At 41.1% G+C, this 25,687-nt stretch overlaps 1 protein-coding gene across 1 annotated transcript in view; it reads right to left on the reverse strand.

The window, feature by feature from the left end:
• COL19A1 (collagen type XIX alpha 1 chain) overlaps positions 1-25,687 on the reverse strand; it is a 417,733-nt gene that overhangs the window by 128,645 nt on the left and 263,401 nt on the right. The window contains exon 15 of the mRNA XM_043439611.1: positions 1,384-1,437. Coding sequence (XP_043295546.1) covers positions 1,384-1,437 — 54 coding nt within the window. The remainder of the gene's footprint in view (positions 1-1,383; positions 1,438-25,687) is intronic.

The raw sequence follows: 25,687 nt of genomic DNA on the forward strand, positions 1-25,687 counted from the left end.
GAGCTTTCAACCAAAGACCTACACAATCAGAGTTATGATTTAAAACTTTACTCCACTTGTAGAAATTAGAGGCCAGGAGACCAGCTGGGAGAAGGCTACAAAAACAGATACAGGTTGACAACGGCCTAAATAAGGCAGTGGCATGAAGAATGAGAGCTCCTAGGACACAGAATTCACATGACTTAGGAACTATTTGGATGTGGACAAAGAGAGAGAGAGCACACATCTAGGATCATTTTAGAGTTTAGCTTTGGACAGACAACATTTGTAGCATGCAGAAGACCTCCAAGTACAGATACTGAGCAGGTGGTGGGGTATAGGAGTCTGGAACTCAGGAGGATGTCTGGGTGGAAAGAGAAGACTGAGATTATTTAAACCATGCAACATAGAAATAAGAGAAGAGGGAACAGCTTTAAGAAAGGAGACCAAAAGGATGGATCCAAAGATAGGAGAAAAATATCAGTATCTATGAACCAAGAGAATAGAGTTTCAAGGATGAAAAGTCAACAGTGTCAATTCCTATGTGTGCGTTGTGTTGTGCATTTAGTTGCTCAGTTATGTCCAATTCTTTGTGACCCTTGGGACTGCTGCCTGCCAGGCTGCTCTGTCCATGGGAATTTTTAGGCAAGAATACTGGAGTGGGTTTCCATTTCCTCTTCCAGGGGATCTTCCCAACTCAGGGATTGAACCTGCATCCCCGGTGTCTCCTGCATTGTAGGTGGATTCTTAATCTGCTGAGCCACCAGGGAAACCCATATGGCAGTGAAATAAAGTGAAGCCTTAAAAGTGCCCAGGGAATCCTGTGACTCAAGACACACTGGTGACCACAGAGGATGCAAGGCAATGCAGTTGCTTGGACACAAACCCAGACTCTAGGGCGTTGGAGAGTGAGCAGGAGCACAAGAGATGGAGCATCTCTTGTATAAGCTTGGATAAGGGAAAAGATGAGCTAACTGGCTATGAGATCTTTATGAGTATCTTTAGCAGCAACATTCTATGAAATTTTACTGGCAACACAGTTGTATCAAGAAAGGTGGGCAAACTTCCACAGACCCCTAACTGACCACCAGGTTGGATGTTAAGACATGGAGCAGATGGGGCGCAGGTGGGTTCAGCACGGGATTCGCTGATCTGGGACATGGCTTGGGTCACCCGTACAGGTGGTGTACTTACTCATGTCCAGGAATGAGGTGGGTGGGAGCCAGGGCAGCCAGCGACCAGCCTCCCTGACCTCTTGTTTGTGATGGTGAAAAGCATAGGGAACACGACCATGTTAAACAGTGGAGAGATGGAAATTATTATCTACAGGGGATTAAAGTGACCTGTAGACGAAGACACAGACATACAGACAGGCTTTGATGAAACACGCTACTGTCTACTCACAGGTGGTCCTGGAGGCCCTGGTTTTCCTGGAGGCCCTGGTTTTCCTCGTCTTCCCTGGAAACCAAACAGAAACAGATGATAAATACTGTGATTCCATTTTATTTTAAGATGAGATAGTATTAAATGGAAGTTCAAAGACAGTAAAAATTAACTCAAAGTTAAAAAACAATCCCAAGTCCACATGACCTTTAAAGGTCAGTGAAGTCTAAAAGCTATGGGACAATTCTTAACAACCAGGATGAGAACAATAGTGCTGGGAATGAATAAATCGTGACTCTTATTAGCAGCCCTTTACAGGCTGTCTACCTTGACTCTCTAGCAAAGTAATATAAAATATCTGAAAGGTTGGCTAAGATTAGCATTTTATCTGATAATTCAATGGGTTCAGGTACAATAATCAATGCATTTGTCATCTTAAATTGGTATTTTCAGAGAGTGATCTGAATTTCAATTTTAAAGGAGTTTCCTAAGGGTGAGATTAAGTATTCAAAATATATTTTTCTGGGCTCCAGCCTGGAACTACCAGTTTAGAATCTCTGGGAAAGGGATCCATGAATCTGCACTAAAAAGAAACAAAAAACAAAAAAAAACCCCAAAAAACAAAACCACTTCAGGTAATTCTCATGTTCACTAAAGTTTGAAAAGCACTTCACAAAGCTCTATTATAATTATATACCTTGTGCAAAGCATATTACCTAGCTCTTTTCTTCCTTTTGGATGGCTAAGCTGTTTTATAAGCGAAATGTTCACTCCTTGCTTATTAATCTTCATTACTGTAAATGACTGTTAACTTGCCAAGTTTACAACTAGCTAAATTACAATAGCAAGAGTCAGAATGACAGTTCTAAGTATCTGTATATTTGATATCATTTGAAGAACATTTATTATACACTTATTTTCTTAATTTTTTTTCCCTTTTCTAATAGAAAGAAGCAAGCTTAGGTATGGAAAGTGTACATTTTGAATGAGAAGCATTTCTAAGTATGGTTTCTAAATATGATCATTCTCTTTCATTGTTATTAATAACTTCATTTTATTACCATATTGGTAGTACATTAATACATATTAAGGCTTGCCACTTCAAAGGTAAAAGTATTAGTGATCTTTCAACTCTTTTTGAGGAGAATTGTGAGCACAAACTCTCACAAAACTGTGAGAAAGGCCCAATTTCACTGATTAACTTTCTTGCTCTGAAAGCATCAGGCAAAATTTCCTGATTTCTTTGGTCTTCACCTAGGCTTGGAGTGGGGTAAGAAATCCAAGATAAGCAGAAGCATTAGAGCAAAGTTTGGAAGGTAGGTTAGCACATAAGACACTGTGATTGCATGGGGAACGCTGAAGGCAAGTTAAGATCCTACTATCAAAGACTCTAACAGCAGCAGTTGTTTTCAGGAAAAAAAATCATGGTTAACATCTACAGAGCAGATTTTTAAATAATTTTATTAAAACCAGAAATACAATTAGTAGTATTTTCACATACCTTCTGTTTTAGAGTTCTGAACCCTGGAGTTCTTTTTAGGGGTTGTAAGATTGGAATGAATATATAACATCTGTATACTGAATAAAAGTTATATATATGTACATACTTTACTAGTCTTGCATTTTACACATTCTGAAAATCAATATATTGCATCTTTTAGTATATGTAAGTCAATCAGCCCCTGAGGATTAATCCATGATAAAAAGTTGACTTAGAAAGTGGAAGTGCTGTAGTTTATTAACTCACAAGAGCACAAAGAAACAAAATCAATGACATGGGAGGAGGTGCTCAGTTCTTTCTTTTAGGTTGAGGTCAATTAAATCCACAGGACCAACTTCTGGTGCAGTCTCTTTTCCTTAAAGGAGACATATATTTTGCATGGGGCAGGAAGTGGGGAAAACGAAGCTACTGGTCACCTTTTACCCCAGTGTTCATACTGAAGATAAACAACTCCCAGATATTGTAACACAGCATCGGCACGGCTTAGGGTGAGGATTCATGGTTCTGTATGGTACGGGGAAGCTTTTGAATTCTTGAACATCACTGCTGATTTACACTGTCATTCAAGTCAGCCTTGAAATTATAGGAGTGTGTGGGTGCGTCTCTGGAGGAGCACAGGGGGAATGCAGATTCTCTTCACATCTCCTTGCTAAGAGTGGACAAGCAGGCAAAATGTTTTTGAGCAGGGGTCCCCAATCTTTCTGGCATCAAAGACCAGTGCCATGGAAGTCAAGTTTTCCACGGATGGGAGTGGGGGGGATAGTTCAGGCAGTGATGTGAGAAATGGGAAGCCGTGGCAAGTCGCTGATGAAGCTCCGCTGGCTTACCCACCGCTCACCTCCTGTTGTGAGGCCCAGCTCCCCAAACAGGGGTTGAGAACCCCGGTTTTTGAGGACTGTCAAATTATCAGGACATATTATACACAGCAACTTCAGCCAGCACATATATGCAGTTTAAATGTTTGAATTTCTAGTAACATCTGAAGTACACTTCAATATTTTCTTTTCCAGCTTTACTGAGACATACCTGACATGTACTACTATATGAGTTTCATGCGTACAAACTGATGCCTTCATCCACTTCTATATTATGAATAAAGTTAGTGAATACTTCCATCGCCCTACATAATTACCATTTGTGTGTGTGTGTGTGTGTGTGTGTGTGTGTTGAGAATATTTAAAATCTACTCTCTCAGCAGCTTTCACATATAAACACAGTATTGTTAACTACAGTCACCATGCTATACATTATAATTTCCCCAAACATGCTCATCTTCTAGCTGGAAGTTTGTGCGCTTTGACTGACATCTTCTCATCCCCCGCACCCCCCGCCTTCAGCCTCTGGTTCTGTGAGTTTGGCTTTTTTAGATTCCATATTCTGGGGCTGGGGATAGGAGTACCCCCCTGATGAAGATGGAGGAACCATTTTTGTGTATTTGTTTCAACATCCGTCTTATGTCAGGCCCTTCATTACAGGGTTCACTCTAGACCCTTTGTAAAGTGAGAGAAGAAGTGGAGACTCAGATGTGGATTGGGATGAAAATCCCGGCAAAAAGCAGATAAATGCTGAGCTGGGCATGGCCATGCTGACCAGGACACCTGTTACCAGGTCGTCTTTTGTTCAGGAGCAGCTCTGACCAGTCGGAGTCTGGCTGAATCTCCAAATGGTTGGAGACATACTGTTTCCACATAATTTCAATTGGACTAATCCAATACTTTTCTTAAGACTGGAGTATGAAGCATAAAATGCAGATCTGCCTTGTCAGGTGCCCAGGACACCTCAAAGTGCTCAACACGTAAGTTTCCTGTTTCAAATAGCGCGAAGATTATTAGACAGCGGTGTCTGTATTTGTCCAATGATTTAAACACAGTGGTGCTCTAACCTTCTCACACACCAGCACCCTCAGGGGCCTACTTGAATCCCCAGGAGGCCTAGCTGAAACAGACTGCTGTCCACACTTCCAGTCTGAGATGGGACTTCACATTTATAACAAGTCCCCAGCAACGCTGCTTTAACGGCCTGGAGACTACACTTGGAGGACTCCTGTCCTAAGCCTCAATCTCTTATTTCAAATTCAGGTGATCTTAAGTAGCCCTTAATTCTAACAGTTTAGAACAGAAGTGCTGAGTTGGTTCTGTGATCACATGTCTCTTTAAGAATAAAAACCTCACTGTCAATTTCAGGACCACTTGGATTGGAATCCCAGTCTTTTCTCTTATGGAAGCTTATTGTGTCAAGATGTCACTGCTGTAAAATTGGTACTTATACTTTGTAGCCCGTTTTAATTAAAAAAGAGATCATATGGGAAACTCCTACCACACAACATGCATTAGAATGGCTAGTTTCAAAAAACAGAAATTAAGTGTTGGCAAGGGTCTGGAGACACCAGAATGCTTATGCACTACTGGTGAGATTGTAAAGTGGAGCAACTGCTACGGAAAACACTATGCAGATTCTTAAAACTACCACGTGATCCAGAAATCCCACTTCTGGGTCTATATCCAAAGGGACTGAAAGTCAGGGTCTTGAGATATTTGCACACCCATGTCCATAAGTAGCCCTATTCAGAATAGCCAAGAGGTGGACAGTTGAGTACATAAAAGAAAAGGAGGTGCATACAACGGGACACTATTCAGCAGGGAAGAAAATTCAGTTACTGCTACAACAGGGGTAAACCTTGGTATGTGTGCATGTCTAGTCACTCATTATGGACTATGGGGTCCTCTGTCCATGGGATTCTCCAGGCAAGAACACTGTGTGGGTTGCTGGTCCCTTCTTCAGGAGATCTTCTCAATCCAGGGATTGAACTGGAGTCTCCTGCACTGCAGGCAGATTCTTTACCATCTGAGCCTTTACCAGGGGAGCCCAAACCTGGATGACATCATGCTAGCTGAAACAGACATAGTGAAATAAGCCACTAAAAGACAAATACGGTATGATTCCACTCATATGAGGTACTTAGAGTTGTCAAATTTATAGAAACAGAAGGTAGAATGGTGTTGTCCAGGACCTGGGAGCTTGGGGGATCTGGGAAGTTATTTAATGGGAAGACAGTTGTAGTTTTACAAGATGAAAAGTTCTGGAAATCTTTTCACAGTGATGCAAATATACTTAACACTACTGGACTGTACACTTGAAAATGGTTAAAATGGTAAATTTTATGCTACCTGCTTTTTCCCACAATTAAAAACAAAAACAACTATAATATCTGATAAAATTGTAATAATAAATGTTAGTCCTTTTTTGCCCTGTCCTTCTACCATCCTTTAGCTAATTATCTATTTTTTTAATTTAAAAATAAAGTAAATTGTAGATTATTCATACAATGTAATACAATATGTGATGGAAATTAATGGAATACAATTGCATGCATCGATATGGTTGAATTGTGTAAACATAATGTTCATCAATTTATATAAGGAATAAAAGCAGGCAATACTAACCTAAATTGTTAGAAGCTGCAACAGGTCACGGATGTGGGAGTTGGGAGGAACTAGGGGCATTAGTGGCAGACTTTATTTTTCTGGGCTCCAAAATCACTGCAGATGGTGACTGCAGCCATGAAATTAAAAGACGCTTACTCCTTGGAAGGAAAGTTATGACCAACCTAGATAGCATATTAAAAACAAGAGACATTACTTTGCCAACAAAGGTCTGTCTGGTCAAGGCTGTGGTTTTTCCAGTGGTCATGTATGGATGTGAGAGTTGGACTGTGAAGAATGCTGAGCACCAAAAACTCGATGCTTTTGAACTGTGGTGTTGGAGAAGACTCTTGAGAGTCCCTTGGACTGCAAGGAGATCCAACCAGTCCATCCTAAAGGAGATCAGTCCTGGGTGTTCATTGGAAGGATTGATGCTGAAGCTGAAACTCCAGTACTTTGGCCACCTGATGCAAAGAGTTGACTCATTGGAAAAGGCCCTGATGCTGGGAGGGATTGTGGGCAGGAGGAGAAGGGGACGACAGAGGATGAGATGGCTGGATGGCATCACCGACTCGATGGACATGAGTTTGAGTAGACTCCGGGAGTTGGTGATGGACAGGGAGGCCTGGCGTGCTGCGATTCATGGGGTTGCAAAGAGTCGGACACAACTGAGCGACTGAACTGAACTGACTGACCTGAGGAGCATTAGCGGGCTTACAGGGTTGCTGGTGCTGATGTTCCGTTTCTTGGACCATGTGCTGGTTACAAGGGTGTTCGTGCTTTGTGAAAACTTACCAAACTTCTATCATCAGGATACATGCATCTTTCTGAACATATCCTATATTTCAATAAAATTAAAAAAAAAACAACAGGAGATGTCTACAAAGGAATGATTTTACTTGAATTATCAAGTGACTTCACCCATCTGCATTTTCTGCATGGGTCAATATTGGCAGAAGGGGGGAAAAATCCACGTCTATTTAAATAAATGACATCTACAAATTTTCAACAGTAAAAATAACCTGATGCTTCCAGGATGACTTGCAGTATGAGAGCACATGGATCTTAAATTAGCTACTTGATTTATAAACACTTGGACATCCAAGAGCATTAAGAAGGCAAGAATGCAAATAACGGATGACTGCTACTTATCTGACAGATGGTTTTTGTTGTTGATAAGGATGATGATGAGAAGGATGAGTTTCAGAAGTAATCAGACTGAAATAAAGGGTGACATGCAGACCTCAAGCCCACAGAGGAGATGTGTGTAAGTAATCTCTCTAAATTGCCAGGTCTTGCTAAAGCAGCTGGCTACTCTCCAGAATTCTCCTATTACCACGTGTGTATGTAGCACACTCTTAGGCATCAACTCAGCCTGAACAAGGTACCAAGGAAATGTCAAGTAAGGGGAGACAGGCCCTTGAGTGGCACCCACAACTGTGAAGGAGGTGTTAATTACACAGGAAAACATTACAGGCTATCTTGGAAGGTTAGTTTTCCTTTTTTACATTGTGAACGGAAATAAGATTTATGACTGATGTAAAACATTAGCACATTTTGAAGTCAACGATATGTGAAAAAATGGGAGAATACCTGTATGAGCAATGCATAATAGCCTAAGTGAATTTTATGTCTTAACATCTTTAAAAATACATCTAAGACAGCAACGAGGCTAGTCATAAAGGTCTCATTATTTCAGGGATCAGACAAGTAGCTCTTGTAAGGACATGGGAAGAGGATATAATTCAGCATGAACAAAGAATCTGATAAAGGCTCAGAGCTAAGGAAAGATGAATCCATATTGTGGCGCTATTCTTGGTGTTGCTTTTTTCGTTTAAGTTAGGATCTTAAAATGTCTAAATCATGTCACTATTTCCCCATCTCTTTGTTCCCTTCCTTTCTTCCCCTTGGATGGACTCTACCTGTAACTAATGTGGCTTTTCAAAAACAAGATAGAAATGTGACAATATTAACTAGCCCCTCAGCTACAGTTGAATAAATGATAATCTGAGTAAACAACACTTCACTGAAGCACTGGCCTGGGCCAAATGGTCTGGTCTGTGGTCAATACGGTCTACAGTCACTGTTTATTATGTATGGTGTTACTAATTTGATCATGAAGATAAGTTAGTCAAGGTCTGGCCTCTTAAGTACCCTCTGATTGGATGAAACCAAAATCAACTTTTCCTTGTATGCTCCAAGCTGTCCACGAAACATAAATGTCTATGACAAATGATTATTAAAATGGCTACCACTGATCAAATGCTTGCCACTGTCCAGTCATGCTCCTCTGTCCATGGGATTCTCCAGGCAAGAATACTGGAGTGGACTGCCATGCCCTCCTCTGGGGATCTTCCCAACCCAGGGATCAAGCCCGCTTCTCTTTGTCTCCTGCATTGGCAGGCGGGCTCTTTACCACTAGCGTCACCTGGGAAGCCCCTTACATTATTTCCTTTAATTTGTCCAAAACCACTGTGGGTGGGTGATACTGTTCTCTTTTTACACAGAGAGACATGTTCAACACTGAGCTTCAAACCACTCTCCTTTTAATTGGTGGGGCTAAAATTTAAACCCTAGTGTATCTGATCTTAACACCCATAATCCTCAGGATTAAGGCTTCCTTAGGGGCATGCGGTATCCTGGTCGTTCACAATTTCAGTTACTTTGCTGCTCTAACTGTTGCGGTTCTCTTGTTTTCTCACCACCAAGCCAGATTTTCAGACGTCCCTGTAGCTTGTTACTTTGCCTTTTGGAATTTAGGTCTTCCTGGTTCTCACCCACTCCTATGATGGCTGTGCACCCCTGCCTGCTCCCAGCAGGCCAACCACAAGCTTCCACGTAGACTTGTCTGGACTCCTGATCGTCTTGCCAAACCACCAGCTCTCTCAGACTCAATTGTGAGCTCTGTTTTCTGTGCCCGCCATTGCCAATCTCTGCCAAGGCATTTGGTTCATCTCAGTTCATGGGTGGGGCGGCGGGAGGGTGTGACTTAACTGCTTCCTGACCATCTGTGACACATTTTATCATCTTTGAGTGGCAGAGAGAGGGTGCTAGAGACATCCCTCCCCCAAAATCTGGAAGCTCACATCAGGCTGCTCACAGATTGGAGGGGAAGAACCAGGCTTGGACACTGCCTTCCTTGTCGAAGAACTACGCTCTGAGAGCTCATCTCTAAGGACTCTCAGAGCCTCAAGCGTCTTTCACTTTTATTAAGGGAACTGTCCCATTTTCTACACCTACAGTAGGTAAAATAAACATGTAAAGGGACAAGCAATTGCACATAGACCAATAGCGTCTTATTCAAAAGAAACGTTAACAGGAAAGCAACAAAATACGGTTCTTCAGTACACTTCAGTCAGGCCAGAGGCACAGCCCTTAAATAAGAAGGAGCTCAGCTCTATCAGTCAGCACTGGAACAAAGAAATCATTTATGACATGACGACACACTTTAACATATGAAATGTACCCTTCAAGGGGTGGAATTTCAGCACTGCAGTTGTGATGAGAAGGACTGCATTGACCAGCACCAAATAAATTCGTAGGAATACATTTTGTAGCTATGCAACAACAGCCTGTAAGCAAAGAGAACTCCTGAGGATCCAGAAGATGAAACGATGAGGGTCATCCCATTTTGAGACACAAGAATTTTCAGTGCATAATTCTCAATATGCCAATTTGAATTTAATGGTTTAAATTGCATTTAGAAATTTAAACTGACTTCAAACCCTATCAAAAAGATGAGAAAATTTATTCAGTAGAAATGTACTGTGTCTTACATACTGTTCTAGGGGGAAATAGGGCTTCCCTTGTGGCTCAGATAGTAAAGAATCTGCCTGCAATGCAGAAGACCCGGGTTTGATCTTTGGGTCAGGAAGATCCCCTGGTGGAGGGCATGGCAACCTACTCCAGTATTTTTGCCTGGAGAATTCCATGGACAGAGGAGGCTGGTGGGCTACAGTTCGTAGGGTTGCAAAGAGTCGGAAACAACTGAGTGACTAACACTAGGGGAAATATATTAATGATTAAGGCCTGGATCTTGTCTTCAAGGTAGAAGAAGAGGGACAGTTATTCACAACAGCTGTTTGGAGAGTGTTGTTCATTTGTTGTAGGTAAACTCAGGAGTTCCTGGGAGGGATGGTGAGACTTTAGTTCCTTCCCAAACCTTTCAATAACTCTCTCCAGATTTTAGTTTGGCAGGGGAAGTGTGTGTTGTGGGGGTCACTGGGATGGGACAGAAATGTTGGGGGAGAAAGCTATCTGCACACCCTTGGCAATGAGAAGGGGCCAGAGTCCCTCCGACAGAGATGGCTTCCCCAGACACTTGTGCCCCGAGTCAGACGCGTGTCCTCTGATACTCACTGCCAACTTGTCAAGTACTGTGCTCAGAAGGCATGTCCCAGTCCACCACTACTTGCTCTTTCATAATCGACTTTAAGTATTGGGACTATGCACTGATGACCTCCAAACACTGAATGCCATTATGTAAATACTAGGTATGCTTTTTCTTGAATACTCATTTCATTTCCTTAAACCTAGCATCCAAGGTCACTTGCCAGTGTAGGGCAGAGTGGGTAAAGGGGTAAAGTGGGTAAAGGGAACTCTGAATCTGTCCTCATCCATCAGCCTTCCCACGGTTTCTCCTTCAGACCCAACCTTTCCCCAGAGTAAGGTTAGGGTGTCCTGGCAAAGCTGGTACTACCTCAGTTAGCCCTGCAAGAGACAGCTGTGGCTCACTTGCTGGATTCTTTTTATGTTCTCCTTTGACTTTTCCATCCCCTCTAGAGAAGTATTCTTCAGGCAGAAACCCCAGATACATCTTGTCCCAAGCATCCTGCTACACAGTATGTACATACATGCTGCTGCTGCTGCTAAGTCGCTTTAGTCGTGTCCGACTCTGTGCGACCCCATAGACCACAGCCCACCAGGCTCCACCGTCCCTGGGATTCTCCAGGCAAGAGCACTGGAGAGGGTTGCCATTTCCTTCTCTAATACATGCAAGTGAAAAGTGAAAGTGAAGTTGCTCAGTCGTGTCTGAGTCTTCGAGACCCCATGGACTGCAGCCTACCAGGCTCTTCTGCCCATGGGATTTTCCAGGCAAGAGTACTGGAGTGGGTTGCCATTGATTTCTCTGATGTATATACATACATACATACATATATATACGCACATAAAACCTAACCAACTCTGCTTTTTCAACCACTTGATAACTTTTAACTCATCATTTGCTCACCTGTGCTTAGTCAGGTCATTCAAGATGGCTGTTGTCTTGCTCTCTGTACATCCCCTGCCCAACCAGTGCCTGCTTCACCTATATCAACTGACGTGACTGACCTTCCTATGGACCTGCTCCAGGTCCCAGCTGTGATTTTTCTCATCAAAGGGCAGTTAGGGGTCTCACAGCCCTTTGTTGGTTTCCCTGGTAACTAACGAGTCCACCCGTCGGCAGTTCAGTTCAGTTCAGTCACTCAGTTGTGTCTGACTCTTTGAGACATCAATTCCCCATAACTGGTAATGGCCCCAGGACCTTGCTTCAGATATGTAAGCTCCCCATCCATTAAACCACCAATGCCTCTGTTGCTGACTCTGGCTCTCTCTTTGGTCTTTAAGCTGGGCAAGTGCAGGCCTTATAGGCCTGTGGAGTGCAGTGCACCACCCTGCCACCTCTTCACTGCATTTTTGTAATAGAGCATATTTCCCGTTCTCAGCTGGCATGTGCCTAGATTCAATCATTAATTCATTCAACAAACATTTAATGAGTCCTTACTGTGGGCCAGATTCTTCTCTGTGCTCTGGAATTACCTCGAATCCATTCTGTCCTCATGGAGCTTTTATTCTAGTGGGAACACTGATAGTAATACATAATACAAAGTTTTTTCTCTCTGCCAGACATCATTCAAAACAATTTACATCTATGTACCCATTAAATCCAGCCACAGGACTGGAAAAGGTCAGTTTTCATTCTAATCCCAAAGAAGGGCAAGGCCAAAGAATGCTCAAACTACTGTACAATTGCACTCATCTCACACACTAGCAAACTAATGCTCAAAATTCTCCAAGTCAGGCTTTAACAGTACGTGAACTGTTAACTTCCAGATGTCTAAGCTGGATTTAGAACAGGCAGAGGAACCAGAGATCAAATTTCCAACATCTGTTAGATCATAGAAAAAGCAAAAGAATTCCTGAAAAACATCTACTTCTGCTTTATTGATTACACCAAAGACTTTGACTCTGTAGATCACAACAAACTGTGGAAAATTCTTAAAAAGATGGGAATACCAGACCACCTTACTTGACTCGTGAGAAATCTGTATGCAGGTCAAGAAGCAACAGTTAGAACTGGACATGGAACAACAGACTGCTTTCAAATTGGACAAGAAGTACGTCAAGGCTGTATATTGTCTCCCACCTTATTTAACTTATATTCAGAGTACATCATGAGAAATGCTGGGCTGGATGAAGCACAAGCTGGAATCAAGATTGCCAGGAGAAATATCAGTAAACTCAGATAGATGACACCACCCTAATGGCAGAAAGTGAAGAGGAACTAAAGAGCCTCTTGATGAAAGTGAAATAGGAGAGTGAAAAGCTGGCTTAATACTCAACATTCAGAAAACTAAGATCATGGCATCTGGCCCCATCACTTCATGGCAAATAGATGGGGAAACAATGAAAACAGTGACAGACTTCACTTTTTTGGGCTCCAAAATCACTGCAGATCGTGACTGCAGCCATGAAATTAGATGTTTGTTCCTTGGAAGAAAAGCTATGACCAAGCTAGACAGCATATTAAAAAGCAGAGACATTACTTTGCCAACAAAGGCTGTGGTTTTTCCAGTGGTCACATATGGATGTGACAGTTGGACTGTGAAGAAAGCTGAGTGCCGAAGAACTGATGCTTTTGAACTGTGGTGTTGGAGAAGACTCTTGAGAGTCCCTTGGACTGCAAGGAGATCCAACCAGTCCATCTTAAAGGAGCTCAGTCCTGGGTGTTCATTGGAAGGACTGATGCTGAAGCTGAAACTCCAATACTTTGGCCACCTCATGCGAAGAGTTGACTCATTGGAAAAGACCCTGATGCTGGGAAAGATCGAAGGCAGGAAGAGAAGTGGACGACAGAGGAGGAGATGGTTGGATGGCATCATCGACTCAATGGACATGCGTATGAGCGAACTCTGGGAGTTGGTGATAGACAGGAAAGCCTGGTGTGCCACAGTCCATGGGGTCGCAAAGCATCAGACACGACTCAGCAACTGAACCAAACTGATCCATTAAATCTTCAAAGTCTTCAAAATATCTGTGAGGTATCTGTTTTACAGATGAGACAGTTGAGTGACAGAGCACATTGCCTGAGGTCACATGTCTAGTAAACAGCAGAGCTGGGACTTGAATTCAGGAGACTTGGCTGTGTCATTTCTGGTCATCACCATTGTGCTGTATTGACAACTGTGCTTTTCTGTGCAAATCTGGTAACTACATGAGTAGAGACATAAATCCTGAGAAGCAATATGAATCACAAAAAGTAAAGCAAGGGCAAAGGGATACAGAGTTAGAACGTGTGCAGCTTCAGACAGAAAAATCAGGGGAGCTCAGCAGACACCTGAACCAAGTGAGTCTGTGGGCCATGCAAGGTCTGAGAAGGGACATGGAGCAGAGGCAACATTGAGAATGCAGCCCTGAGCACAAGTGATTGAAGAGTCAGCAAGAAACAGGGGTGGCTGGAGAGCAACAAGCCAGTTGATGGGTGGCTGGCAGAGCAGATTAGCTACTTTGATTGTGGTGGGAAACCATTGGGAGTTGTTGTAATTGGGGCCACATAATGAGCCTGACCTAAGTACTTGCCTGTGTAGATAACACAGGTACAACTGCTGCAAACTCATCATTTAATTCAGAGGCTCAATAGAACCGCTTGTAGGTTATCTGATTTAGATTGCTTAGGGCAACATTTCCTTCCATTTGTGTAGATAATCGGGAGTTGATTATCTATATAGCACTTTGTGATGGTTAAGTTTACGCCTCAAATTGGCTGAGCCAGGGTACCCAGGTATCGGGCTGAACATTTTCCTAGACGTTTTTGTAAAGGTGTTTTTCGAATGAGATGAATGTTTAGATGGTGGTCTTTGAGTAAAGCAGGCTGCACTCAGTAAGGTGGCTATCGCCCACCAGTGCAAAGCCTGGATGAAAGACTGGCCTCCCCCAGACAGGAAGGAACTCTGCAGCAGACGGCCTTGGACTTGAACTGCACCTCTTCACTGGGTCTCCGCCTCACACATTTTGGATTTACCAAAACTCGACAACCGTGTGAGCCAAGTCCTTAAAATCAATCTCTGCCTCTGTCTCTCTGTATACACATCCTGCTGGTTGTGTTTCTTTTTTCTAGAGAACTAACACCCATTTCCACTTATACATACAAAGGATTTTTGACCTTCCTTTAACATCACTGACCATAATATCTATTATTCTCTGATATTTCCCCAGGCCATTGTGTTTGACTGAAAAAAAGATATGTGGAAGTTAGATATACTTTATCCTTCACTGGGAACTATGGGTTGAAATAGAGAAAGCTGTATTATTTAAGTAGTCTTGCAACACTTACATCAAGATATTAATAATTTAATGAACTTGTACTCAAGGGAAGAAATGTTCTTGAAACACGTCAGGATGAATTTTCAAGGGAAAGACCTAATTAGCAGTGTCTGAAGACTATGTCATCACATTTAGAAAACAAGAACTAGTCCCCGTGGACAGAATGGTGAGTTAGACTTTAAAGCTTAAACTACTCCCGTTAATATGTATGATTAATGAGCAATATATCAGTTGGTTGGCCTCAGTCAAGTGAAAGACCTTGCAGGGGGAAAAAAAGGATGTTTAAATTAATATACACAGAGATATGCAAAAGCAATTTATAATCTTTTTTTTATATTATGATTAACTAATACTTAGAGTCTCTATTGAGAAAGGATGCCATAGCTTGTACATCTTTTAAAATATAGAATCAAAGTTACAAAGATGTCTGAAAGTAACAGATGACAGAAGGTCTCAATGACTTCATGAACGGGAACTCTGGGAGGCTGTGCAGAAATAATTATTTGTTACATTACTCTTTTTATATATGTGCAAAAAAAAAAAAAAGCTCTCAATGTTAGATCACAGCTGAAAAATCAAAAGCTAGGGGAAAAAAGTTTACACTGAAGTACTTATGTCATCTGGAGAAAGAAACAGCAACCCACTCCCGTATTCTTGCCTGAAGAAATCCCATGGACAGAGGAGCCTGGAGGGCCACGGTCCATGCTGTCGCAGAGTCGGAAACGAGTGAAGTAACTGAGCATGCATGCAGTTCTGTCATTATCTTGTCCTTACACATAATAAAGTACTTTTACCAGATGATTATTTGGAGAAAATCACATTTAAGATACAAAAGTTAAGTCCATTGAAAGGAGAGAGCATGTGAGGTCGGGTCTATTTGATGTCAAGATCATCAAAGGCAAAGAGAAAAATCTGAACAGGTGTTTATGTGATTCTAAACATACAACTATTTGGTAATATTTGCACGTTCATCTGGATGTCTGGGTTTCTAAAGACAGAACCTTAATTTAAGTCCTTCAGAAACACCGACAGCTAAAACTACAAGAGCCAATGTTGAAAGCAATCAAAATAACAGATCTATTTGGAACTATAATGAGAAATCAACTGCCAGAAGAATACAATGAGTGGAGAAAGGCAGTAAACAGATGATCTTCATCAATGATGAGCACCACTGCATTTAACTGCTTACGATATGCTGAATATTGGAGATTAAAGAGAAAACTGACACAGATCTTACCTCTGGCATGCTTTAATTGTGTGGTATACTTGTCTGTGGTCGTGTTTCTCTACGCATAGGTGGAAGTGAATATAAATTTTAACTTATATATTTATGACAAAATAATTGATCGCTGACAAATAACAAAAACAGGATAGAAAAGTGTACAATGTATGGAGAAGGTAGAGGCTTGACCATTAATGCCATTAGTACCTTCTCTTGTATTTATCAGCTAAGCAAACCTGAGTCAATCACATCATTTCCCATATATATATATAAAATTGTTGTTTAGCCACTAAGTTATGTCCTGACTCTTTTGCAATCCCCTGGACTATAGCCCACCAGCCTCCTCTATCCATGGGATTTCCCAGGCAAGAATACTGGAGTGGGTAGCCATTTCCTTGTCCAGGGGATCTTCCCAACTCAGGGGTCGAATTCGGGCCTCATGCATTGGCAGGCAGATTCTTTACCACTGAGCCATCTGGGAAGCCCAGAACTATATACATATATACAGTTCTTACTGGAGTATAGTTGCTTTACAATGCTGTGTTAGTCTCTGGATCTCTCTGCTATAGAGCAAAGTGAATCAGCCCTATGACACATGTACCCCCTCTCTTTTGGAGTTCCTTTCATTTAGGTCATCACAGAGCACGGAGCAGAGTTCCCTGAGTTATGTTCTCATGAGTTATCACAGTTATCACAGTACCAATAGTTTATATGTGTCAATCCCAACCTCCTAGCTCATCCCACCCCTCCCTTCCTCTTTGTTGTCCACATATTTGTTCTCTTTGTCTGTGTCTGTTTCTGTTTTCCAATAAGATCATCTATACCATTTTTTCAAAAGGACTAAAAATATACCTGCCTAAAAACAAAGGGCTGGAATATATGAGCCCTTGAGAAATGTTTAAGAGAAATATCAAAGTTTTAAAAGAGCCTTCTGTAATCTTTCCCCATAATCAGCCTGTAACCTCCTTGAACTCAGGGATAGTATCTGGCATCAAGCAAGTTCTGCCCTGCTGCCCATCCTTCCTCCTGAACAGGACGATTCGAACTCGCCCAGAGGGAGGGGTTACACTCCATGGAACATGGGGAAGGTGGTCCAGCACATTCAGGTATACAGCTGGTGGATCAACTACAGTCTTGGCAAATAACAAGAAAAAATATATCCCGAATACTCATTTTGAAATTTAGTACTATTGAGGTTCATCTCCTGACCCAAATCAAAGGCTTACAGAGAACACACTGACACTAGTATGTCAGCGTGGCTGACTCACCAGATAAGCCACATGTGCAGGAATGTATTTCAAATTTGATAACATCCAGCCAAATCAGCTCGCCTGTTCTCGTCTTCAGACACTGGTCAGCATTGACAGGATGGCCAAGAGACTTAGAGTTGAAATTTTCAAATGTAAGTAGCATGTTGCCTAAAAATGTGGGATCCATAGTTTTGTCCTCAGTCTTTGAATGAAATTAATATTCTTGATTTTACAAAGGACAAACCAAGGCCCTTACTCAAAGTAAGAGCCCAGCTCCTTGTAACAGCCTGCAGGGCTCCGCTCCACATCCTCTCCTCTCACACCCAGCCACACACAGCTTCCTGCAGCTCCCTGAAATTTCTACCTCAAGCTGCGGCAGCAGCTGCTTCCCCCAGATTGCCGCACAGTCTGTCCCTCTCCTCCTCTTAAATCTCTGCTCCTAGGTCATCTTTGCGACATGGCTTTCTCCGACCTCCCCACAACAATCCCTAACCCCTTTTCCTGCTTCCTTATTCTCAGCTGCACGTTTCATCACCAATCATTCTAAGATATTTATTTTCTTATTGTCTGTCTGCAACAGACTGTAAGCTCCATGGAGGGAGAGGTTTTTGTCTACTGCACGGGTTGGCAAGGTTTTCCTGTGAAAGGTAAGATGGTAAATACTTCACTCTGGCATAGTACTCTGTTGTTGTAGAGCAGCCATACACAATATATAAGCAAATGAGCATGGGTGTGTCCCAATAAAACTTTATTTACAGAAACATGTGGCTCAGATTTGGCCTGAGGGCCATAGTTTACTGAGGCTTGGTCTACTCTTTTCATTGGCTATCTTCAACGGCTACTAATGCCTGGCAAATAGTAGGTGCTCAAGAAATGTTTGTTCTGATTTTGGTCTGAGCTAACCATTAAAATGGAATTAAACGTAATGCTTTGAAAAGATACCAGACAAATAAAGATTCTAATGAGGAAAACAGCATGATCTCATTCATTAATTCATTACTGTACTTTAAGACAAGGATCAACACTCAAACGGTGGGATTATGACTCAAAAGTTCTTTAGGATCTGGTGGTGTTTTTATTATTGTTGTTGTTAATGTTGTTGCAGAGAACACAGGACAAAAACTCCATTAGTTTGAAATTATTTTGCTGAGAAATTTTTAAAATGCACATACATAAAAAGAGCAATGTAACAGATAATTATTTCTGCACAGCACAGAATTAACAACTGGTAGTATTTTGCAATATTTTCTTCAAGTCTTTCTAAAAGTAAATAAAATGTTACAGATTTAATGGGAATAACTCTCAGGAATTGGCTGTTACCCTTCTGGTTCATGTACTTGATAAGCACACACACATATAGATATACACACACACATATATACACATATATGTTTATGTATATGAATAAATAAGTAGTATCCAATATTTTGAAATTTGTAAAAATTATTTTTTATATGTATCCTTTAACAAAATTTTTTGTACTCAATATTATGTTTCTAAGATCACCCTTGTTGGAAATCTTTGGGTGTGTGTATACAGATAACATTTGCAAATAAAAATATTTTCAAAGTAGCAAAATACAGAAGCACAAAAAGTGCAACACTATTTATTCTAAGGCAATCTCCACTGTTTTTTCAGGTTTTCTGTGTTGAGGTTTAGTGTTGCTTACGTCTTTCAGCCAAGAAAAGAATCAATGGCCCAAGGAATCCAGGAATTCGGCACCATTTTACTTATCTCTGCTGGAAAAATTTTATCCTGTAAAGCCTCAATTCAATACTAACATACAGTCAGTGTGGCAAGAGCATAACTCACTTCTAATATTTCAATTTATGCAGCTAAATTTTAAAACACCTAGTTGGGGATAAAAAAAAACTTCCAGTTACACAAAACAGTGGTCTCTGTAACAGCACAATAATAGCAAATATTTTAAATGGGGTTTAAAGTGTAAACTGAGCAAGCTGAAATCAAATCTGGGTCTACGGATCCCAAGCATCAGTTTCTTTAGAGCTCTGAATCAGAGTATCTGTTTTCAATAAGCTAGATAAATGGTGACCTTGAAAAAGCCTCTGTCATATTTCATAACATTTTAAGGAATGGGAGGAGAAAGAATGAAGAATCTTTATGAAACATCTGCAGTCCATAAAACACTTCAGAAAATATTCTATCAACTTAGGTTATAAATAGTTATCCCTGATGTAGTGCTTGATGGTGTGGCGTCTGTGTGACAAAGAACCTCTCACAACTGTTCTGAACACCATGAGAAGTACAAATATTGGGGGGGAACCAACTGCAGTGAAACTGTATTCATCTAGCACTTCATTATTGGAAAAGGCCACCGAATGGCACTTCCAGCTCCCACAGACAAGTGCTGACTTTGATGACCCAGAAGATGGGCCATCAGTGAGCTGATCCAGAGCTCTTGCACAAATGAGGAAAAGGCACCTTCCTCCTGCTGGCAGCTGGGCACACAGCTGGTTAGTGGGTTTCAGCCCCTAAATGCCCGTTGACTCGCTGCCCTGCTTCAGGGCGACTACAGAAAGAAAGAGAAAGCGAAGTCGCTCAGTCGTGTCCGACTCTTTGCAACCCCATGGACTGTAGCCTACCAGGCTCCTCCGTCCATGGGATTTACCAGGCAAGAACACTGGAGTGGGCTGCCATTTCCTTCTCCAGGGGATCTTCCCGACCCAGGGATCCAAGCCCGGTCTCCCGCATGGTAGGCAGACACTTTACCGTCTGAGCCACCAGGGAAGTCCTCACGGCGACTGTGCCAGGTGACAAATCCACAAATGTCTCTGGGATTCTCAAAGAAGCACTAGATGGTTCCCACGTTTCAGTGCTAGTGGATTTTCTGGTGCTGTAATACTTGGAAAGTAATGTGGAAAGTATGACATCATAAATAACAGTCATTGAAGCCCTGCCGCGTGACCGGCCCGGAGCTGGTTGTTTACCCACATATTTTTCTAATCATCACTTTGGGATGGGTGTCATTAGCATCATTTTGGTTGTATAACTGAAGAGACAGGGGCTCAGAGAGGCTGGGTACCATTCCCTGGGTCACAGAGCCAAGGCTTACCCAGGAAGGTGCATCACTCCAGGACCTGTGACCTCTGAGGGCTTTCACTGATGCCGAGGTTGACATTTTACTAATAAAAAAAGTCAGGGAACTATTTCCCAATATGGAGTATGAACCAATAAAATGTAGAATGGTCCTTCCATTGGCTAGCTACCATCAGCCAGGCCACTCTACAGCAGGAGCAGCGTCTCCACTCACCAATCAGTATTTATGTGCACAAGCGGGAGTCGGGAAGAGCCGGAGAGCCGACAGGGTAGGGAGAGAGGGAATCAGGCCAGCCCAGATGGAGGCGGCTGGTGCTGGGCAGAGAAAACAGGCAGACAAGCTTCTGACATCACCCTTTTCCCTGAGATTGGTTAAATTGTTTTGTATATTCTATAAAAACAAACAAACAAAAAGACCGAATGTGATCCATGAAGCTGATTTCCGACCTGCTAATGGATCATGACACGCCATCTCAAAAAACAGCCATTGTGGGACCAGAGTTTGGCATCAGACTTTGGTTGGAACTTGACTCTAAAAACGTTTCACTATGTAGCCCTGAACAAATCACTTTAAATTCTTGAAGCCTCAGTGTGTTCCTCTGAGAAGGAGAGAGATTAATCCTTAACACAGAAGGATGTTGTGAGTAATCGGGGTAATGTAGAATTACCATACATGTTATTTTTATTGCTACAATACTGCATATATTATTGTTATCACTGTAATATAACACCCACAACTGATAAGATGGTCCAAAATCTGGCAGTTTGGGGATCAAGCCATCTTTAGCCTTGTCAAACTTAGGCACCATCTTACCCAAAGAAAGTGGTCAGTCTGAGCCTGACATGGGCATGAAAGTTGGTTCTCTTCACAGACCTTTACTTGGATACCTTCAACTATATCTTCGTGTTTGCCTATCTATACACCTATATCCATCACATTGTGTAAACGGATCCTCGGATCTTAAAAAGGTAAGTCAGGCACTTCCCTGGTGGTCCAGTGGCTAAGACTCTGGTCTCCTAATGTTGGGGGCCTGGATTTTATTCCTGATTAGGGAACCATATCTCACATACTGTAACTGACATGGCACAGACACATAAATAAAAATATATAAATGTTTATATATATATTAAGGAAGATAAGTTTTCACATTTTACCCACAACTTCCTTGTCTTCTTCCCAGGCAGAAAACAAAGAGTGAGACAGGAAAGCACTCTCCTCTCAGAATACTTTTTCAGTGACTCCATTTACAAAAAGACTTCGTTTAAATCACTTTTAGCCCTACTAGTTGTCTTGATCTGCACTGAGATTCCAGGAGAATTAACTTAGGCAGCAGGAATAAAGCAGAGCAGACAGTAAAACATGTTACCCCTCCGTACTTTATATAGAACACGGCTGCTAGCATATACTGCATAGCCGAGAACTCACTGTATATTTTAATAGTTAATTCCTAGAGTTTACCAGGCTATGTGCACATTTCTCTTAATTATTACAAGGTTAAACTATTTTAAAAACCTTAATTAGCATTGCTTAAATAAAATAAATTCTCTCTGCTGGTAATAAAGTGTTTGTTATTATAGTCTTAGCCTATAATCAATGTAATTCTCTACTCTGTGGTGGAGAATTAGTTTTTAAATTTCCATTTTGTTGTAGACTGGTACTTTTATAAACTACAGTTAACCTAAATTACTAGGAAAAAAGAAATAAGGACACACAGAGTGTAAGTCCCAACATTTATCACTGGACTCAAGAGACATAAAATTATACTTTAATAAATATAATCAAACTAACAACAGATGGAGGAAGGAACAAGGTACAAAATCGTCCACATTGTTGAAAATGTGTATACATGCTAATAAAAGATTCACTGTTATACTCGGAACTTTCTGTTGCTTTGCAATTATAATAGAAAATTTATGAGCAAAATAGTGATTCCCCATATTCAATGTCTATATATACTGTTTGAACAAACACACACTATTACATTGGATTTAAAATTTTTAACGTAAGAAAATGAGCTTGCTTCTTGTTTGCTGACATGTCAAGACTACTTGTGTAAATCACCCGTTTTCCTACAGGATTGTCCTATGGATCACTGGCAGTGAGGAACTGTAACAGGGAAGGACAGATCTGACTCCGTATCAGGTCTGTTTCTTTTGCTTTAACCTCTGTATTCTGTTGTTTTTGTTACAAGTGAAGAATGTTGCCTACTGCCTGAAATGTACAGGACAGCCCATTCTCAAGGGCCTGACCTTTAAGGGCCTAACACTCTCCTACTCATATAGAGATATAAAACTGCAGGACAGAGGGTAACACCTGTGTCCTCAGAGGTTCACAGGAACATGGTGACCAGACCTGCATGGACAGCTACAGGAACAGAGGATTCCTGCACTAGGACACTTACAGCAACCCACTGTCCCCCTCCCATTTTAGTGAAAAAGCAGCCTGGATTCTTACTAGGGGACAATGGTTCTCTGGGACACTAGTTCAAGATCTTCTTGGTCTGCTGGCTTTCTGAATAAAGCTGTTATTCCTTGCCCCGACTCGTCTCTCACGTTATTGTGGGTTTGGGCTCAGTAACACTTGGAGGGCACAACTTTTATCTACAGTTCAGACTGTTCTGTTTGAGTGACATTCAGTATAGAAATCACTTTAACAGAGGTATGTTGAAAGGAATGGACTAACACCTTTCAAACTGGCTTCAACAAACCCAGAAGAATATAAGAATCATAATTTCTTTGATAACTATTGTGAAACTAAGGGAATATATTGTGACAATCTGTAGAAACTTCAGCTTTTGCTCTTCAGTTTTTTCAGTCATTGAAAGACACACTGCATTCTTACTTTGCATGGAAGTACTGATACTATTGGGCTTTCCTAGTGGCTCAGTGGCTTTCCAGTGGCTCTTGCCTGCCAGTGCAGGAGACAGAGGTTCAATCCCTGGATCAGGAAGACCCCCTGGAGAAGGAAATGGCACCCACTCCAGCACTCTTGCCTGGAAAATCCCACGGACAGAGGAACCTGGTAGGCTGCAGTCCATGGGGTCGCTAAGAGTCGGACACGACCGAATGACTTCACTTTCACCTATCAGGTTGTCCAAATTACATTTTTTTTAAAAGGTGAAAAGCAATTGGTTTCTGTTTTTGTTTTTTTCCCAATTTCCCTCATCCCACAGTCCTTAGTAATCATCATTCTAGTCTGTCTCTATGAGTTTGACTGATTTCTCATATAACTGATATACAGTATTTGTTTTTCTCTGTATGACTTATTTCACTTAGCACAATACCTTCAAGTCCATCTGTGTGGTCTCAAACAGCATAATTTTCTTCTTTCTCATGGCTGAATAATATTTCACTGTATATTATATATATATATATATGTATATATATATAATCTTTATCCATTTAATTCATTGACAAACACAGACTATTTCCATGTCTTAGCTATTGTGAATATGCTGCAATGAACATGGGTACATATATCTCTCTGAGGTCCTGCTTTCATTTTCTTTGAATATGCACCCAAAAGTGGAATTTCTAGATCAAAAGGTACTTCTGTTTTTAGTTTTCTGAAGTACTTCCATCCTGTTTTCCATTGTGACAGCACAAATTTACAATCCCACCATAAGTGAACCAGGGTTTCCTTTTCTCTATATCTTCTCCAACACTGGTTAGCTCTTCACTGTTGATAACTGCCATCTTAACAGCTGTGATGTGACATCTCATTTTGGTTGTGGTTGTGATTTGCATTTCCCTGGTAATTAGTGACTGGTTTCTTAACCGCCAGAAACAATTATTCGATTCTCTAATGTTAACATTCCTAAGTTTTTCTCCTTGATAACCATCAAAGTACCTCAGTATGCAATAATCATCATTTTGACCATTTTCCATATTATCTCAAAAATGTAAAATCTCATGCTTAACATCTTAATCTTTACAAATTCACAATTTTTACCATGTCATTAAGCCTCTTGTTTAGTTCAGCTGACATTCCTTTGCGAGCAAGACTTCTCAATGAAGGAAGCAGGGTGTTAGTTCTGACTCTGGCCCAAACTCCCTAATCAGGAGACTGCTCCAGACTTTCTTACCACTGCAGCTGCACCACCAGAACACGCTCCTGTACAAAAACTGAACTCCAAATCACGCGTGCTGACAAGGCTTTCACATAGTTTAATGACTGTGTTCATAGGTTATTTTTCCAGCTCAGAGTTAGTTACATTTGTCAGCAAAGTAGAAGAAAAAATTCTTCCTAATATTACGATCATTGACAATTGCACGTTTACCAAAAGAACTGCAACATGGTCATTACCAGTGCATTTATCAAGATGCAGCAAAAATGTCTTGCTAGTTTTGTTTGTTCTTTGACTTGGTATTAGCTTGTTTTTTGAAACAGGTCAAGCAATGGAATCTTTGCCACATACTCACTCAATTGTGTCATGTGTGTGTTCAATATTTCCAAGCAAATATATCTGATATCATCTTTCACTAATGGCTCCACAACTGCATGCTATTTTCTAGCCTCAGAAATCTGAAGTATGATTTAAAAAGACATCTCCAAAACACTAATGTTTAAATACGAAATACTGAACCTTGCTTCAATTGCCTTTTAAGTCTGTGTTCATGCTTTCAGAACTGTTTTAGTTTTGAATTTACTTATGTTTCCTGTATAAGATGTTGCTTACTTTCAATGATCTTACTGCTTCATTAGCCAGTCGACTTCTGCACATAACTTGCTATGATTTAATATTTCACCTTCAATTAACTGAATTCAGTATATGGGTGATCGTACTTCCTAGTAAAATCAGCATTCATTCTTTTGCTCTTCACTTATTTGCAATCACTTCCATGGACATCAGGCAGTTTGTTTCCATACTGAAAACATATGTTCAAAAAATCCTATGAAGCCTGTTTTACCATTAGTTCATTAAAGATTAAAAATAAATGATGTAAATTTTACTTCTGTAACTTAATCAAAATTTAAAATAATAAAAAGTATAATTTGGAAAGTAAATGATTACAGTTTCTCAGATTATTTTTTATTACAACTGACAAGCCAACCTTAAAATGTCACCTGTTGGTAGTGTGGCCCTACTGTTTGTGACTTGCAGCCAGTCAGCACTTGTACAACTCCCAGTGTTTGTTTAACAACAGACCAACTCATCCACAGCCTGCTCTACTGGATAAACCTAATAGTCACACAATCGTTAACTTGTTATAAAACTTTCTAACACATATTATCAATTTCTCTGTTTATCGTGGTCCAGTAACACTCTGAGCACCACACTTGAGCAGC

Source organism: Cervus canadensis, chromosome 20 (assembly GCF_019320065.1).
Source record: "Cervus canadensis isolate Bull #8, Minnesota chromosome 20, ASM1932006v1, whole genome shotgun sequence".
Classification (NCBI taxonomy): Eukaryota; Metazoa; Chordata; class Mammalia; order Artiodactyla; family Cervidae; genus Cervus; species Cervus canadensis.